The sequence below is a fragment of the Canis lupus genome, chromosome 16, assembly GCF_048164855.1.
Source record: "Canis lupus baileyi chromosome 16, mCanLup2.hap1, whole genome shotgun sequence".
Classification (NCBI taxonomy): Eukaryota; Metazoa; Chordata; class Mammalia; order Carnivora; family Canidae; genus Canis; species Canis lupus.
This window is the reverse complement of record NC_132853.1, coordinates 16,940,444-16,958,068: the sequence shown is the minus strand read 5'-3', so window position 1 is coordinate 16,958,068 and position 17,625 is coordinate 16,940,444. Positions and strand designations below refer to the sequence as shown.

At 35.7% G+C, this 17,625-nt stretch overlaps 1 protein-coding gene across 7 annotated transcripts in view; it reads left to right on the top strand.

Annotated features, from left to right (window-relative positions):
- The window catches only part of NSRP1 (nuclear speckle splicing regulatory protein 1), a 54,111-nt gene that overhangs the window by 29,033 nt on the left and 7,453 nt on the right, over positions 1-17,625 (top strand). For all 7 annotated transcript variants that reach the window (XM_072779174.1, XM_072779175.1, XM_072779176.1 and 4 more), the window contains one exon: positions 14,548-14,604. In XM_072779174.1, coding sequence (XP_072635275.1) covers positions 14,548-14,604 — 57 coding nt within the window. The remainder of the gene's footprint in view (positions 1-14,547; positions 14,605-17,625) is intronic.

Sequence of the window (17,625 nt, the reverse complement as noted above, 5' to 3'; positions counted from 1 at the left end):
GTTTTTGGCTACATATGGCTTCATCTGATTTGGGCTACCCTGCTTTCTCTTCTTGAAATCAGCCTCCTTATCTTTTATGCATTCCAGGAATGATTTGCTTTGTGTACTTGGACCCTGCTCTTTAACTTGTCTCTGTCAGTCTGTTGATCTGTTGCATAATAATTTGCCTCTACTACCAGATTCCTGCCTCTGAATTTGCTCTGTACCTGTCTCATATGTAGTTGGTTTGACATATATATTCTCTTGGCTTTGGTTTCTAAATATGCCCTTTTGTTCTTCCTGAGGTGATTCATTGAGGCTTTCCTGCAACTGATTTTCTAAAACACTGGTCAGCCCTGTCACTGGTTCAGATCCTCTCTTCTTTCGGTCTTCCAAATTTTTGAGTTGTAATAAGCACAGCTCATTTTATTTTAAAATTGTTATATATATTTTTAAATTTATAATTACCCACCACAGATAAAAAGAGTCTATAGTTTTTTTGTGTATGGACTGATGTTATTTTACTTTTTAAAAGCAGCCTTATTGAGCTATAATTGATAACATACATGCACCTACTTACAGTATACAGTTTGATAAATTTTGACACAAGTATATTTCATGAACGGTCACTGAGATAAAGATAATGAACGTGTCCAACACACCTGAAGATTTCCTTCTGTCCCTTTGTAGTTTCTCCTTCTTGCCCCTTCCTATCCTTTCTCCAACCCCCAGGCAACTACTGATTTGACTTCTATAACTGTAGTTTTCATTTTGAGGGATTTATATAAATGAAATCATACAATATATACTTTGGTTTAGGGACGCGGGTGGCTTCTTTCAGCATAATTACTTTGAAATTAATTAACACTGTGTGTTTCAGTAGTCTACTCTCTTTTCTTGCTGAGAAGTAGTCTATCCTATAAATATACCACAATTTGTCTAATTCACCTGTTGATTATTTGGATTGTTTCCAGTTAGGGCTGTTAAAAGTAAAGTGGCTATGAACATTTGTATGGACCTAGATTTTCATTTCTCTTGGATGAATACATAGGATTGTGTTTTTAACTCTTTAAGAAACTTCTTAATTCTTTTCCAAAGTTGGTACACCATTTTACGTTTCCACTACTAATATATGAGAGTCCTAGTTGCTCTAAGTCCTTTGTATGGATATATTGTTACTTTACTTTTTAATAAAACATTTTATTCTTTTAATGTTCTACAACTTGTGTTTACAATTAAATATTTAATAATGCCTGGAATATATTTTGATGTTTGTTAAAAATAAGGTAAGATGTCAGTTTTAATATTTCTTTCAAAAGGCAGACAGTTGTCTCCACCTCATTTTATTAAATAGTCTATCATATTCCCATGGATTTAAAACTTGCCTTCCTAAGAAATTGTTTCAGAAAAATACATTTTTCATCTTTGCCCATTTTTCAAAACCTAAATGTTTAGATATTAGAGAAAAATGTAGAATAAATCAGAAAGTTCTCCACTTGTAATGTGATAAAGTATTTTTTTTTAAAGATTTATTTATTTATTTATGATAGAGAGAGAGAGAGAGGCAGAGACACAGGAGGAGAGAGAAGCAGGCTCCATGCACTGGGAGCCCGATGTGGGACTAGATTCCGGGTCTCCAGGATCTCGCCCTGAGCTAAAGGCAGGCGCCAAACCACTGAGCCACCCAGGGATCCCCATGATAAAGTATTTTAAGGAGGTAAAATTATGAGGATCATGTCCTATATATGAGATATAATTGAATTCTCAATGGAAAACTTGTCATAAGACTTCAGAAATACACATTCATATCTTTTGGATAAAGTATAATTTTCTGGTCAATGCATAACAATTCTAAAGACACAGGTCTGGATGAAGTGATCTCTACCAGATATTTGTATGATTCTACTTCTGATTACTATTTCTGCAGCCTCCTAGCTTAGAAACTTTTATACCATGTTTGGTCCTCTTTTTTTCTTCATTCCTTCTGTCCGTCTGCTTCCAAGTTCTGTTTCTTTTAAAGCATTGCCTAGTTTATCCCATTTATCCATTCCCATGTACTATGGTCTTATAATCTCAGTGCCCCTTAGTCTAATTCCCTATTGTCCATATTACATTGATTCCAGATCATTTTTCTAAATGACTTTTTCATTGAATTAAAAAAATTATTTTTTTGTCTTTGCATCAGAGGGCTCTATTTTTCATAATGTAGTCTGAGTCCAATTTTAGTTCTTAGCACCCATGTAGAAGTCATTTGTTATAATCATCTTGATCTTATTCTTTCCTGCCAGGTTTATATCCTTTTCTTTTCTTTTCTTTTCTTTTCTTTTCTTTTCTTTTCTTTTCTCTTCTCTTCTCTTCTCTTCTCTTCTCTTCTCTTCTCTTCTCTTCTCTTTTCTTTCTTCCTTCCTTCCTTCCTTTCTTTCTTTCTTTCTTTCTTTCTTTCTTTCTTTCTTTCTTTCTTTCTTTCTTTCTGACTTCATTTATTTAGAGAGAGAGAGTTCAAACATGGAAAAGGGGGGAGGGAGAGACAGAATCCCAAGCAAACTCTGAGCCAAGCACAAAGCCCTACGTGGGGCTCAGTCCCGAGCCAAAATCAAAGAGTCAGACATTCAACCACTTGAGCCACCCAGGCACCCCTAGGTTATTGTATTTCTTTATAGGGTTTCCTTCATTTCTCTCTTTTTTTTAAGATTTTATTTATTTATTCATGAGAGGCAGAGACACAGGCAGAGGGAGAAGCAGACGCCATGCAGGAAGCCCGCAGTGGGACTTGATCTTGGGACCCTGGGATCACGCCCTGAGCCAAAGGCAGACGCTCAACCGCTGAGCCACCCAGGCATCCCTATAGAGTTTCCTTTATGTAATACAACGTTTTTTCCCCATGTTACCTGTCTTTCTAAATTTGCCTTAGACCTTCCTCTTCCATAGATATTTCTTTGACTCTCTCAGACCATAATGTCTTCTCTGAATTTTTAATACCTATAGTAAGTTTCTCCATTTACTCTCTTTGATCCTTGCCCACTTCCTTGGACATGTCAGCTATGCCATTGCCTATTCCCTGTGCCTGAAAAACTATTCTCTCGATCTCATTGTGACTTGTTTTCTTACCTTTTACAGGTCTTTTTTTTTTTAACCTTTAGAGGTCTTGGTTCAAATTACACCTCATTGAGACCTTCCTTGAGTGTCCTATTTTAAATTCAGTCCTCTCTTTAGTCTCTGTACCTTTCTTTGATTTTTTTTTTTCTTTTTTGGCATAGAGTGTAATATATCTGACATAAATTTTACTTGTCTGTTTTTGTTTCCTTACAAGTTCATCAAGGGCAGGGATTTTGTTTATTATTTTTAACCAATGCCTTGAATAGTGCCTTACACATGGCATATGCTCAGTAAATACTTAGATGAATGAATAAATGCTATTAGGTTGGTATTAAGTGTTCTTTAGTTACATAAAGGTATTATTGTTTAGTTTGTTTAGTTCTTTAAAGGTTGGACAGAGTGACCTAGCAACATTAAGTACTAACTGACTGAAGGTGTAGAATTGGAAACTTTGACCACACTAAGGTAGGTGGCACTTAATATTGGTCAAGATACTAAGCATAATTAACTTTCAGTTCTTTTTTTTTTTTTTTTTTTATTTTTATTTTTTTAGCTTTCAGTTCTAAGTAGGATCTTAAAGTTGCTTTTGTTATAATAAATTAGAATAACTCTGGTTACTTAATAAATTACAGTAATCTGGTTATATAAAAATAAGTATTCCTTTCGACCACTTAGAAAATATAGAAAAGTATAGACAATATAAAATGTTCATAGGAATAAAGTAATAGGAATTTATACACTCTTGGTGGGAGGGTGAATTGGTTAGACCACTTTGGAGAACAATTTGTCAGTATTTAGTAAAGTTAAAGATAGGTGACCTACAATGTAACACTTCTCCTAAATAGTTACACGTGTATCCAAATACATGGACAATTTTCATAGCTGCTTTCTTTGGGGAAAAAAGAAAAGGAAATTACTCAAATGAATGTTTATCAGCAGGAGAATGTGTAAAAGTTTCAGGTCATGCAAAATAAACAACATCTGGAGACATACATAGGGAGGTAAACTATTCCTCCACTGTCATAGTCTCTGGCTTTGACTGACATAAGACAAATTAACAGGAGAAAAGCAGAGCTCATTTATATTTATATGGGAGCCCTCACAAGAAATATGAAGACCCAAAGAAGTGACTGGACCTAAGTACTTATACACTAGGTTGAACAGAGCAGAAATTGTGGGAAAATAACCAAAATATATGTATAGACTAAAGAAAGATAGTTATTTTAACAAGGTATGTTTAGATTTCTCTTGGCCTTGACTCCCCATCTTCAGTGATAAGTTCATTCCTACCTTCTGGCACAGGGAAGGCACCTTTCACATGAGAAGTTTATCTTCTGCTTTTAGGAAGAGAAAGGAACGTCTGAGTGTCCTTACATTTAGCTGTTTTTCAAGTGTCTTCAATTCAGAATATGCCAAAAGCAGCATATTTGGATGGCCATGTCCTGAACTCATTCAATACATATGTGGCAAAACTAACATAAAGCAAGGAGATTATATAAACAAAATTTAGGGTGGAAAGGTGGGAGATGAGATTTAGTGAAGGATATATATAGTGACTTTATTGATAATGTTCCATTTCTTAGGCTGGGTAATGAATTCACAGGTATTATGTTATTTTTTTGTACTCTTTTTGTACATAGTTTTTCATAATAATTTTTAAAGGTAGCAGGTATAGGGACAGTTGACAGGGTGTAGGACGTTTGCAAAGAGAGGAGGCTTGAATATAGTTGATAGGGAAAGAAGAGAGACTTGATTAGTAAAAGAGAAGATTTGGTAAATACCTTTAGGGCCTGGTTAAAGAGGTACAGTTGGAAGCTAAGAAATAATTTTCAGGAGTGCTTGGCAGCCCTACTATAGATAGCAGATGGTTGCATGGATCCAAGACTTGTGTTTATCAAGTAGGTATAAAAGATGGGCAGTGGGAGTTTAGATTATTGGCAAGAGTAGCTGAAGATTCACTACTGTAAAGAGTCTAATAGAAAATGGAAAAATCAAGAGATTAGTGGCATCTGTAAGATCAAAGAAAAGATATAGTGGAAATAAATATTCAAGAGAGCTATGCATCTTACTGAAATCTGAAATATTGTAAGTTGCCTTTTTATTTTATACATCGTTAAGAAAACACTACCGGGGTGCCTGAGTGGCTTAGTTAATTGAGCATCTGCCTTCAGCTCAGGTGGTAATCCCAGGGCCCTGGGATTGAGCCCTGCATCAGGCTTCCTGCTCTACAGGGAGCCTGCCTCTCCCTCTCCCTCCCTCTCCCTCTATCTCTTATAAACAAATAAATAAAATCTAGAAAGGAAGGAAGGAAAGAAAAAAGAAAAAAAAAGAAACAGGGGATCCCTGGGTGGCACAGTGGTTTAGCGCCTGCCTTTGGCCCAGGGCGCGATCCTGGAGACCCGGGATCGAATCCCACGTCGGGCTCGCGCGATCCTGGAGACCCGGGATCGAATCCCATGTCGGGCTCCCGGTGCATGGAGCCTGCTTCTCCCTCTGCCTATGTCTCTGCCTCTCTCTTTCTCTCTCTCTCTCTCTCTGACTATCATAAATAAATAAACATTTAAAAAAAGAAAAGAAAAAAAGAAAGAAACCACTACCAATTAATCTATGACAGTCTTGGGGCAGCCCAGGTGGCTCAGAGGTTTAATGCCGCCTTCAGCCCGGGGCCTGGTCCTGGAGACCTGGAATCGAGTTCCACGTCAGGCTCCCTGCATGGAGCCTGCTGCTGCTCCCTGTGTCTCTGCCTCTCTCTCTGTGTGTCTCTCATGAATAAATAAATAAAATATTTTTTTAAAAAAATCTTTGATAGTCTTAGGAGTTAGAATTCTAATCATGTTTATTACACAATGCAGTATTGAAAGAGTTCTTTTAGTCTTAAAATGTAAGTTTTTACTATTATTCTTATACATATATAAAAGCAAAATAGGAATGAAAATAATTAGTTAAGGGATCCCTAAAACTTTTTCAAATCCAGAATTTTTTGTTTGTTTTTTTCTTAATAGTCGTGAGGTTGTGAGTTCTTGTTTTTAGATTTTCCAAAGGATGCATATGAGGGAGTCATCATCAGTCTTTATTTGGACTTTCTTTTTCCTTTTTTTTTTTTTTTTTTTTGGACTTTCTTTTTCATTCAGACTCATTGATGACTGTATTTTTCCAAGTTTATCATTCTTTCTGACATCAAGCTTAATAGTCATAGGATGGTATTTGGAGGTGGTAAACTAGGCATGTTAAGTAGTAGTCCCAAGAGGGAGTCCAAAGTAAATTGTCTCTACCGAACAGCATAATGTTAAATACTACGTCACCAACACTTGATGACACTCATTCTGCAAGTTTTGATGCTGACACCATGTAATACTCACACACATGCAGATAGAACCAACTATATTAAGAATACCTCTTAATCAACAGTAGTTAGATGATGCCCACTGATTATAAAGCGTATCCTGATTTCATTGATACAAGGATGTGAAATAATGTACATCTTCTATTCAGTGAAATTTGGTAGAAGAGTAGTGGTTGTTGGATTGGTTGTCTAGATTCATAGTTTCAGAGCCAGGTCAGTCACAGATAATGGCAAGATGAGCATGATAGGGTGGCTAAGTAGAGAGGAGACCATTATAACTGGACCTGAGGAAAATAAGGTCAGGTCAAAGTGTTGTATGGTTATCTATGATGATGATGGCATAATCAGGGTGTCAGAAATAGTAATATAAATTGAGAGTAAAAGGGATAAAAGTAACAGTCACATGGCATGCAGGGATTATAAAGGACTTCATGGGAAGGTTTTAGTCAAGGTAAAGACACAAGAAGCAATGTGACCATAATATGGAAAGGGATGATTATTATTAGCAGGAGACTTACTTCCTGAGTAGTGCTTCCTGAGACGCTACTTCCTGAGTAGCGAATGTGGACTAATATGGATATAGCATTAAAGTTTGCCCCATACATTAAATGTTGTTGAAAACAAATTTTTAAATGGCTGTGGAACTTTCTGTTGAAAGGTATACAGCTTACTTAACTGATCTTTTTTTTTTTTTTTTAAGTTTTTATTCATTTATTCATGCGAGACACACACAGAGAGAGATAAGCAGAGACACAGGCAGAGGGAGAAGCAGGCTCCATGCAGGGAGCCTGACATGGGACTTGATCCCAGGTCTCCAGGATCCCGCCCTGGGCTGAAGGCAGCGCTAAACCGCTGAGCCACTGGGGCTGCCCTTAACTGATCTTCTGATGTTAAGAAGTTAGGTTGCTTCAAGTTTTTCACTAATGTGAATGGATATCCCGTCATATATAATACAATGAATATCATAGCACCAAAATCTTTTTGTATATTTTTGTATATCTTTTTTTATATATCCATACAACAAACTCCTGAAAGTGGAATTACTGGATCAAAAGAAGTGGTTATTTTTTTCAGGCTTTTAATACATTTTGCCAAATTGGAACCATTTCACACTTCTCACAATGTAAAAGTATATATTTAGTCATTACCTTGCCAGTATTAGATGATTAGAACTCTAAAAATCTTTATCAGTTTGATAGATAATAAAAGTACTTTCATCTCTTTAGTTATTAGTAAGATTCAGTTTCAGTTCATTTTTTCATACTTAATGGCCCTTTATGTTTACTCTTAATTTTCTGTTGATAGTCATGTCCATTTTTTGTCTGAGCTTATATAATAAAAATTTTGTATCTTTTTTGCAGCCCTTAAACAAGCTTTGTACATACAAAAGAGTCATGTGAATGTGGACAAACAAAGCTCATAATAGAGATTACTGAGTTGTAGGACCTTTAGTAAATGATCTGTTGCTAAGTTAAAAAAAGATAAAGAAGGAAGTTTTCATTTCTAAGTTCTCAGAGCACAACCAAAAATTATAGCCATAAGCCATTTATTTGAGGAAGGACTGATTCTTGAACTATTTTTTCTTTAGTTGCAAACCATTTTGGATAAGTGGATAGGTAAACATCTTATTTCATAAAGAAGGCTATATGAGATTTTTAAAAATTTTTGACTTATGGAAAAAGACCGATTTCTGAAAAAAAAATACTCAGACCCCTTTTCTGAATTTTTGGGTTTTTCTTATTTTAAAAATTTTTTTGTTTAATTTTATAAAATATTTTTGTGACTAAAGAAAGGTAATTCAGTAATAAAAACTAATGGGCCAGTATCTTATTTCTTTCCTAGTGTCATTAAACTATATTCTGTGTATTGGTGAAGGAGCTCTGGTAATACATATAAAGCTATTTCTCTTCTGGCAGTTCTCACAGCCCAGGAGTCAACCCATCTGAACATCCATGGTGATGTAAGAAATGTGCAATTGTGTGATTTCTCCTGTATTTATCTGAGTTGTGAAGGTTTTCAAAACCATTTTCCTTTTAATTCAGTCATAATCTGACTACATCCCAATGAAATAAACACTAGATTGATTAAATAATTTTTATTCTCTACACAGAACAATGAAGGTAGTAAAGACCAACTAGTTTTTTATTTGGAGTGTTTTTCTTTCTTTCTTTTTTATTTTTATTTTTTTAATTTTTTTTTATGGAGTGTTTTTCTTTCTTTTTTATTTTATTTTATTTTTTTAATTTTTTTTTTTGTGGAGTGTTTTTCTTAATTCTGCAGTTTATGGTGCCTGTACTTGATAACCACATCTGTGTGTGTGTGTGTGTGTGTGTGTGTGTGTGTGTGTGTAGAGGGAATAGTATATTGTTATATATTATTAGTAGGTATAAAATAGACCTGGCATTTTATCTCCTTTTTCTTTATGTTCATTTTTTATTTGGAATTAAAGTTAATAGAAACCTACCAACTCTTAGATTAGACAAAAAATTAACATGTTGGGGTACCTGGCTGGCTCAGTGGTTGAGTGTCTGCCTTTGGCCTAGGTCGTAATCCTGGAGTCCTGGGATTGGGTCCTGCCTTGGGCTCCCTGCAGGGAGGCTGCTTCTCCCTCTGTTTGTGTCTCTGCCTCTTTATGTGTGACTTGCATGAATCAATAAATAAAATCTTTAAAAAAAATTAACATGTTGATCAAAAATGATTCCTCTCCCCCTTTCAGTGTTGTACACATAGCAGGTTCTCAGAACATGTTTGTTGAGTGAAATTGAAATATTTGCAAGGAAATACTACTTGAGGTTTTACAAAAGGTTATTTCCCTGAGATTTTTGGTATAAAACCTATTTTGAAAGATTGGTATGATAAATTACTAATGTATCATTTATAACTTCAGTTATTTTTTCTTTAAGATAAAGGTCCGGGGTGCCTGGATGGCTCAGTTCATTTAAGTGTCTAACTCTTGGTTTTGGCTCCGGTTATGATTTCAGGGTGGTAAGATCAAGTAGGGCTCTGCAATGATTATGGAGCCTACCTAAGATTCTTTTTTTTTTTTTTTTTTTTAATTTTTTATTCTTTTTTTTAAAATTTTTTATTTATTTATGATAGTCACACACAGAGAGAGAGAGAGGCAGAGACACAACACAGGCAGGGGTGCAGGCTCCATGCACCGGGAGCCCGACGTGGGATTCGATCCCGGGTCTCCAGGATCGCACCCTGGGCCAAAGGCAGGTGCCAAACCGCTGCGCCACCTAGGGATCCCCATCTTTTTTTTTTCTTTTTAAGATTTTATTTATTTGTGAGAAGCAGAGAGAGAGGCAGAGACACAGGCAGAGGGAGTAGCAGGCTCCATGCAGGGAACCCGATGTGGGACTGGATCTAGGGTCTTCAGGATCACACCCTGGGCCCAAGGCAGGCACTAAACCGCTGAGCCACCCAGGCTGGCCAAGATTCTTTTCTTTCTGTCTGTCCCTCCCTATCACTTGCTCATTCTCTCTTAAAAAGAAAAGATAATATAAAGACCCTTACAGGGAGTAATTTTTTATCTTCCTACATTTAAAACTAATGGTAATTTGTGGTTTTATTAAAAGGCACGGTTACTGAATACTCTCTTGTATTATCCTGTGAATGAATTGGTTTTCAAACATAAAATTTGAATAATTGCCTGCCTGCTCGTTTTTGGAACTAATCAATTAATTACTGTATTGTGTGATTAGGTCACTCACATTCAACCTTAATCATTTTATTTAACAGCTGTTTTTCCTTAGGTCATTTGTAGGCTAGAATATTTTGTGGCAAGAACTAAAGGGTTTTGTGATATCTGTACTAAAGAAAATACATTCCTTTAACATAATGCTGAGTGAAAAAAGCCAATCTCAAAATGCTTCTATTTATTAAACATTCATGAAGTAACATACAGAGATAAGGAATAGATTAGTGGTGTCAGGGATTAGGGATGAGGAGAAGAGGTGATATGGCTATAAAGGGGTAACAGAGGAATCGTGTTGGTACAGTTAAATATTTTGATTAAGATGGTAGTTACAAGAAGCTATACATGTCATAAAATAGCATAGAACTGTACACATATTTTCACAAATGTACAACTGGTAAAAATCTAAATAAGCTCTGTGGCTAGAACCAATGTCTGTTTCCTGGTTGATATTGTACTGTAGTTAATACAAGATGGGGGAGGATAGGTAAATGGCCTCCCTATACATGTCTTACAAGTACCTGTGAATTTATAATTATGTCAGAACAAAGTTTTGGAAAATATACCTTGACAAGAACTCCACCCTAAACCAAAACAATTTTTAAAGGCAGATACCCATTCAGTTGGCATCTCCTTGGTATCAAGTCCCACCATCCAGTTATTACTATAGCAGTGTAGTAGAGGACTCCCTCAAAGAAGAGTTCTTTTTTAATCTACTCATGCTTTGAGGAATGTACTCTCATTTATAAGCAGTTCCTAGGAAAGCCACTATCAGTTCTAGAAAACCCATTCCTTAGCTATGCCATAGTTCCCATGACTAGTGATGGACTCAAATGTACGGATCCTCCATTTTCCTGTTTATTGATATATTGAATATCAAACCTTAAGGAATCTTAGCACACAAAACATGCACAGCCTTTTGAATATTCAACAGAATAGATGTTTCTCTTTTAGTAGATGTAAATTGAATCATACTGTACAACTCTGAATAAATTCCAATCTTATATTTTATTAACTATGCTGATAAATATATTAGACATAGTTTGCATGCTTTGTGGTAAACACTTTGGTTTAATTGTAGTACTGTTTTCCCACAACTTATTGTTTAGATATAAACAATATTTTTTTGAGCACTTCTTTGAGCCAGGTAGTTGCTAACCACTTTTTACAGATTATGTCATTTAATCCTTGTGAGGATTAAAGAACCTTGTGAAGTGTAGGTACTGTTACATAGATGAGTAACATACCTGAAATAAGACAGCTAATAAGAGAAAGAACAGTTTGAATCTTGGTTAGATTCCTAAGCCATTATTCTGTACTTCCTTTTTATACCATACAATAAAGGAATTCTAAAGTTCAAGGCTGATGTGTTGGTGGTTATTATATATCCCCACTGAGCCGGGAGCCTGAGGCGGGGCTCCATCCCAGGACCCTGGAATCATGATCTGAGTCAAAGGCAGACATTGCCAACTGAGCCACCCGAGCACCAGAATATTTTCAATTTATGATATGTTTATCAGGATATAACCTCATCATAAGTTGAGAAATGTTCATAAATTTAAAGTTGAGTCTTAAAATTTTATTAGTATTTTAATTCAAGGATATCTCTAACGACTTGGAAAAACAACCTTTAAAATGTAAAATCTGTGCAGCCCCGGTGGCACAGCGGTTTAGCGCCGCCTGCAGCCCAGGGTGTGATCCTGGAGACCCTGGATCGAGTCCCACGTCAGGCTCTCTGCATGGAGCCTGCTTCTCCCTCTGCCTGTGTCTCTGCCTCTCTATCTCTCTGTTTCTCTATTGAATAAATAAATAAAATCTTAAAAAAAAAAATCAATCAAATGAGCTTCAAAAGGAGATAATCTATGACTTTTTCAGCTTAGGTTCAGAACTACTTCTTTATCCCCTGATGGTGCTGTTGAAATTCCAGGGATACAAGTCTGTGAATAGAATACGTAAAATTATTGTACTCCCCTCCATTGTGATACTACCCTGTAAGTAATATCTGATTTTTTCCAAAGGTCAGAGAGACATCATCCTTCAAAACAGCCAAAAACATGGAAATAAAACCTCTTGTCTCAGTATATATATATATATATATACTTTTCGTTGGAAAGGCTCTTCCCAGTCTGCTTATACCATATTATGAGAGTCTAAAAAGTACTAGCTCTATGTTTTATTTTTCTAAGTTCAGTAGTTTGAGTTGAAACAATTTGAAAGTGACAGCGGGGCTGCCCCGGTGGCTTAGCGGTTTAGCACTACCTTCAGCCCAGGGCATGATCCTGGAGACCCCAGATCGAGTCCCACGTCAGGCTCCCTGCATGGAGCCTGCTTCTCCCTTTGCCTGTGTCTCTCTCTCTCTCTCTCTCTCTCTCTCTCTGTGTCTCTAATAAGTAAATATCTTTTAAAAAATGTAAAAAAAAAAAAAAAAAGACAGCAGTTGAACTGTGACCAAATGGAGGAGAGAGGAAAAAATAATAAAGGCAAGTAAAAGTCTAGTATTTGGAGACTTCTAGTCAATTCTTAAGACATTATTAAGTCAATGATCAAGAAATATTTAATTTATACTGGTTAGAAAGACTGAAATATTAAAAATTGGAAGGAATTTATGAGATATGCTTATTAGAATATTTAATATTTTTTAAGGTTTAAAATGGACATTCTAATGAGTAAAATGTATTATTACATGATAGGGAAATTTGTATTAAATGAGTGATAAATGTAATACACAAGTAACACACTTAGCATAGCACCTGGCTCCGTAAATGTTAGCTATTGTTTTTGTTAATAATATCTTTTCCTCTAGTTGTAGTCCATTTACTGTCACCTAAAATGCCCTTAGTTCTTTGCCTATCCACTTCTTTAATTTATTAAATATGTGTTCGATTATTTGAATTGCCTTTGTGAATTAACTTTATCTCCATGGTCATAGGGAACTAGAATTAGGTTTATTTTTTCTGTTCTGTTTGTTGCCATGGAAGACAAAGGAAGCACCACTTGATATTGTACAGCTGAAAGCAGCAAATGTCAATAGGCTAGAAAACTAGCCTAGGGCTGAGGATTATATTTTTCAATAAAAGATAAATTCATCAGTAGACTCATTTTAAGATACAATTCACATAACATAAAATTCACCCTTTTAAAGTATACATTTCAGTGTTAATATATTTACAGAACCTTATACTTTTAAGACAATATTTTTTTAAAGATTTATTTATTTATTTATGAGAGAGAGAGAGACGGAGAGAAAGAGGCAGAGACACAGGCAGAGGGAGAAGCAGGCTCCATGCCGGGAGCCTGACGCGGGACTCGATCCTGGGACTCCAGGATCGCGCCCTGGGCCAAAGACAGGTGCCAAACTGCTGAGCCACCCAGGGATCCCCTTAAGACAATATTTAAGTAGTTTAATTATATATATATATAAAGTTTAGCTGTAAATGTTTACTTTCACCCATGTGGTTACTACTTCCTAAACACCTCTTGGCTTCTCTTAAATTCTTTTTGGTTCAGGTCTGTCATATCTCTTTTAGGAACACTTTCTTGATTCTGTGCTCCCACAGACTTTTTTAATCCCTTTATTATATATAGCATATCACATCTATATTGTAGTTATCTCTTTAGTTACTTGTCTTCCCTTTCAGACCATTTATCTTTCAGGGATAGAGCCTATAATTTTCTTTACTATCTTCAGGAGCTGGAACACCTTAGTACATATTTATTGAATGATTATAACCACTGATAGTTTTAGCTTAAGCATGTACTAAGCCTTAAGCATATACTGATAACTTGATATACTATATACAATATGCTATATTAAAAATATGTGCTAGGGATGCCTGGGTGGCTTAGTGGTTGAGTGTCTGCCTTTGGTTCAAGGCATGATCCTGGGGTCCCCAGACCAAGTCTTGTCGGTGGGTTCCCTGCGGGGAGCCTGCTTTGCCCTCTGCCTATGTCTCTGCCTCTCTCTGTGTGTCTCGAATGAATGAATAAATAAATAAATCTTTAAAAAATAAGTATAAAAAATGTGCTTTTTGTTGCTGAGAATCATACCATTAAATGTGTTGGAAGGGACCAGTGCTCCCCCATCCAACACATGCACACTCACATACTCACATTCACATGTGCATACAAAATAAATTGTAGTCCATAGAGATTGAGTACCTTAGTGGTGAAGTTGGGAATAAAAGGCCACATCACCTCATTTTTTTCCTGTATCACTCTTATACCTTACAGCCTACTGTCTTGATTTATAACAAAAATTCATTTATTTCTTAAGGTTTTGGTAAAGACTTTGAAAATGTAATTTACTTATAATATTTTTCATAATACTTTTCTGGTTTTTCGTATAAGTAAGGAACTAGTTGCCAGCCAGAATACTTGAAAAGAAATTTTCAATTGGCTTAAACAGTGACAACATTTTTATGTTTTATAGACCTCCGTGAGTGAAAGCCTTCAAAGGGAAGCTGCTAAGAAGCAAGCAATGAAACAGGTAAGGTGGCTGAGTAAATATATGTATTTGGTGAAATAAATATTTTCAGCCCACATTTTTATTTTATTTTATTTTATTTATTTTATTTTATTTTATTTTATTTTATTTTATTTTATTTTTTTTATTTTATTTTATTTTATTTTATTTTATTTTATTTTATTTTATTTTAAGATTTTATTTATTTATTCATGAAAGACACACACACAGAGAGAGGCAGAGACACAGGCAGAGGGAGAAGCAGACTCCATGCAGGGAGTCCAATGTGGGACTCTGTCCCAGGTCTCCAGGATTAGGCCCTGAGCTGAAGGCAGCGCTAACACGCTGAGCCACTCGGGCTGCCTCACCCCATATTTTTAAATGTCAGGTTTGGTATCTAGGTCCTGAGACTAAGCAGTATAGCTATGTATAGAGAGATAATATTATCTTGACCCTCATTTTCTGAAAATGTTTAAAATATTTCTTGATTTACATATATTTCAGGGTTTTGTGATAAATTTTAAAGAAAAAAGCACAATAGAGAATTAGCTCTTTATTGCTCTGTTGTAGATTAAACCCATTTCTGCTTTCAGCTGACTCAGTAGTCAGTCTTACAGTGGATTATATGGTTTAATAATTCTTACTAGTGAGCCTTGCTTAAAAAAAGTCTCTTCACACCAAAGTGATTTCATCATTATATAATTATTTGAAATTAATCTACTAAGAATGGGGAATATCTGATAATTCTTAATAGATTTCTCTCGCACTTTATATAGTGCTCTATAGTATTTCCGAGCACTTTTTTGTAAATACATTATATTTTTTAAATTCTCACAAATCTGCCCATGATCTGATTAAGAAATCTGAAGGTTCAAAAGGATAAATTACCCCTTATGATCACACAGCTAATTACAGAACTAGGCCTGAAGGTTTACTAATTTTTCTACTACACCATTGAATCTTCGATTTAGCTGTTGCAAAACATAATGAAATTAAACAATGACACGGTACCTTTCTTTTTAATTTTTTCCCCTCCACATTTTCTTTATCCTTTAGCATCTATGTCTCCCTACTCTACCTGAATCCTGTATAGGAATGAATTTGTTAAATACTTTCTAATGTGCCAGACATTATGGTGACCACTTTCTAAGAATTAACTTCTTAAAATAATCCTCTAAGATAGACGCTCTTAAAATCTTCATTTTATAATTGAGGACTGGAAGGCAGAAGGATTTATGTGACTTTCATGAAGTCTCATAGTTTAACCCAAGCAGTACAATTGCAGAGCTCATGCTTTTAGTAACTATGTTTACTGCTACTCCGAGGAATGGCACAGAATTATATATTTTGGTTATGTTAATGAAAGTGGAATATACTGTGTAATTCAGCAGTCTGAAAATGATTTAATGTGCAATTTTAAAAAATGTGATTTTTTTTAACATAAATGCTGAAATGCTTTGAGTTATAATTTTAGAGCTCTAGAATTTTTAGAGACCATCAGAGTTCAACTTCTTCACCATATTGATGAAAGAATTAGTTATGGAGAATCTGGTGACTTTTCTAAGGTCATGTAGTTATCTTGTTTTCTAGTTTATTCTGACATTTTTTGTGTTGCCTTTCCTTACCTATTTAAAGCATAAATCCCAAATTTAACTTTATTCTTAATCCTAGCTGTCCCAAACTACATTTTCTCTTAGTGAGATTTTTTTTCTCATAGTTTGCTTGAAAGTTAGGAGTGCTGCTATGCTCTTCATGTACCTTTTCCCTCCTGCTGCTTTCACAGAGCTGGAACATCTGTACTTCCTGCTTTTCACTTTATTCTCCACTAACTAACTTTTATGATGAAGAATACTAACTTGACTACTATATCTAAGATAAAATACTCTTAGAAATGGAGTATTTTATTTTTTCTTATTATTTTTATTTAAATTCAATTAATTATGGGATCTCTGGGTGGCGCAGCGGTTTGGCGCCTGCCTTTGGCCCAGGGCGTGATCCTGGAGACCCGGGATCGAATCCCACATCGGGCTCCCGGTGCATGGAGCCTGCTTCTCCCTCTGCCTGTGTCTCTGCCTCTCTCTCTCTCTCTCTCTATGTGACTATCATAAGTAAATAAAAAATAATAATAAAATAAATAAATTCAATTAATTAACTTATAGTGTATTATTAGTTTCAGAGGTAGAGTTCAGTGATTCATCAGTTGTATATAACACCCAGTGCTCATTACATCACATGCCCTCCTTAATGCCTGTTACTCAGTTATCCTATACCTTCACCCTTCTCCCCTTCAGCAACCCCCAGTTTGTTTCCTATGATTAAGAGTCTCTTATGCTTTGTCTCCCTCTCTGATTGCATCTTGTTCTTTTTCCTTCCCGCCCCCTATGCTCCTCTGTTTTGTTTCTTAAATTCCACATACGAGTGAAATCATATAATTGTTTTGGATTGGCTTATTTTTCTTAGCATAATACCCTCTAGTTCTATCCATGTTGTAAATGGCAAGGTTTCTTTCCTTGCCTTCCTTCCTTCCTTCCTTCCTTCCTTTTGTTCCTTCCTTTTTTTAAGATGGCAAATACACCATTGTGTGTGTATATATACATATGTATATACACACACATATATATACATATATATGTGTATATACACACACACGCACACACAACATCTTCTTGATCCCATCTGTTGATAGACATCTGGGCGCTCTCCATAGTCTTGCTATTGTGGACATGGCTGCTATAAACCTTGACATGCAGGTGCCCCTTCAGATCACTACGTTTGTATCTTTGGGGTAAATCCCTAGTAGTACAATTGCTGGGTGAAGGGTAGCTCTATTTTTAACTTTTTGAGGAACCTCCGTACTGTTTTGCAGAATGGCTGTACCAGCTTGCATTCCCTCAGCAGTGTAAGAGGCTTCCCCCTTCTCTGCATCATCGCCAACATCTGTCATTTCCTGACTGGTTAATTTTAGCCATTCTGACCAATGTGGGGTGGTATCTTATTGTGGTTTTGATTTGTATTTCCCTGATATTGAGTGATGTTGAGCATTTT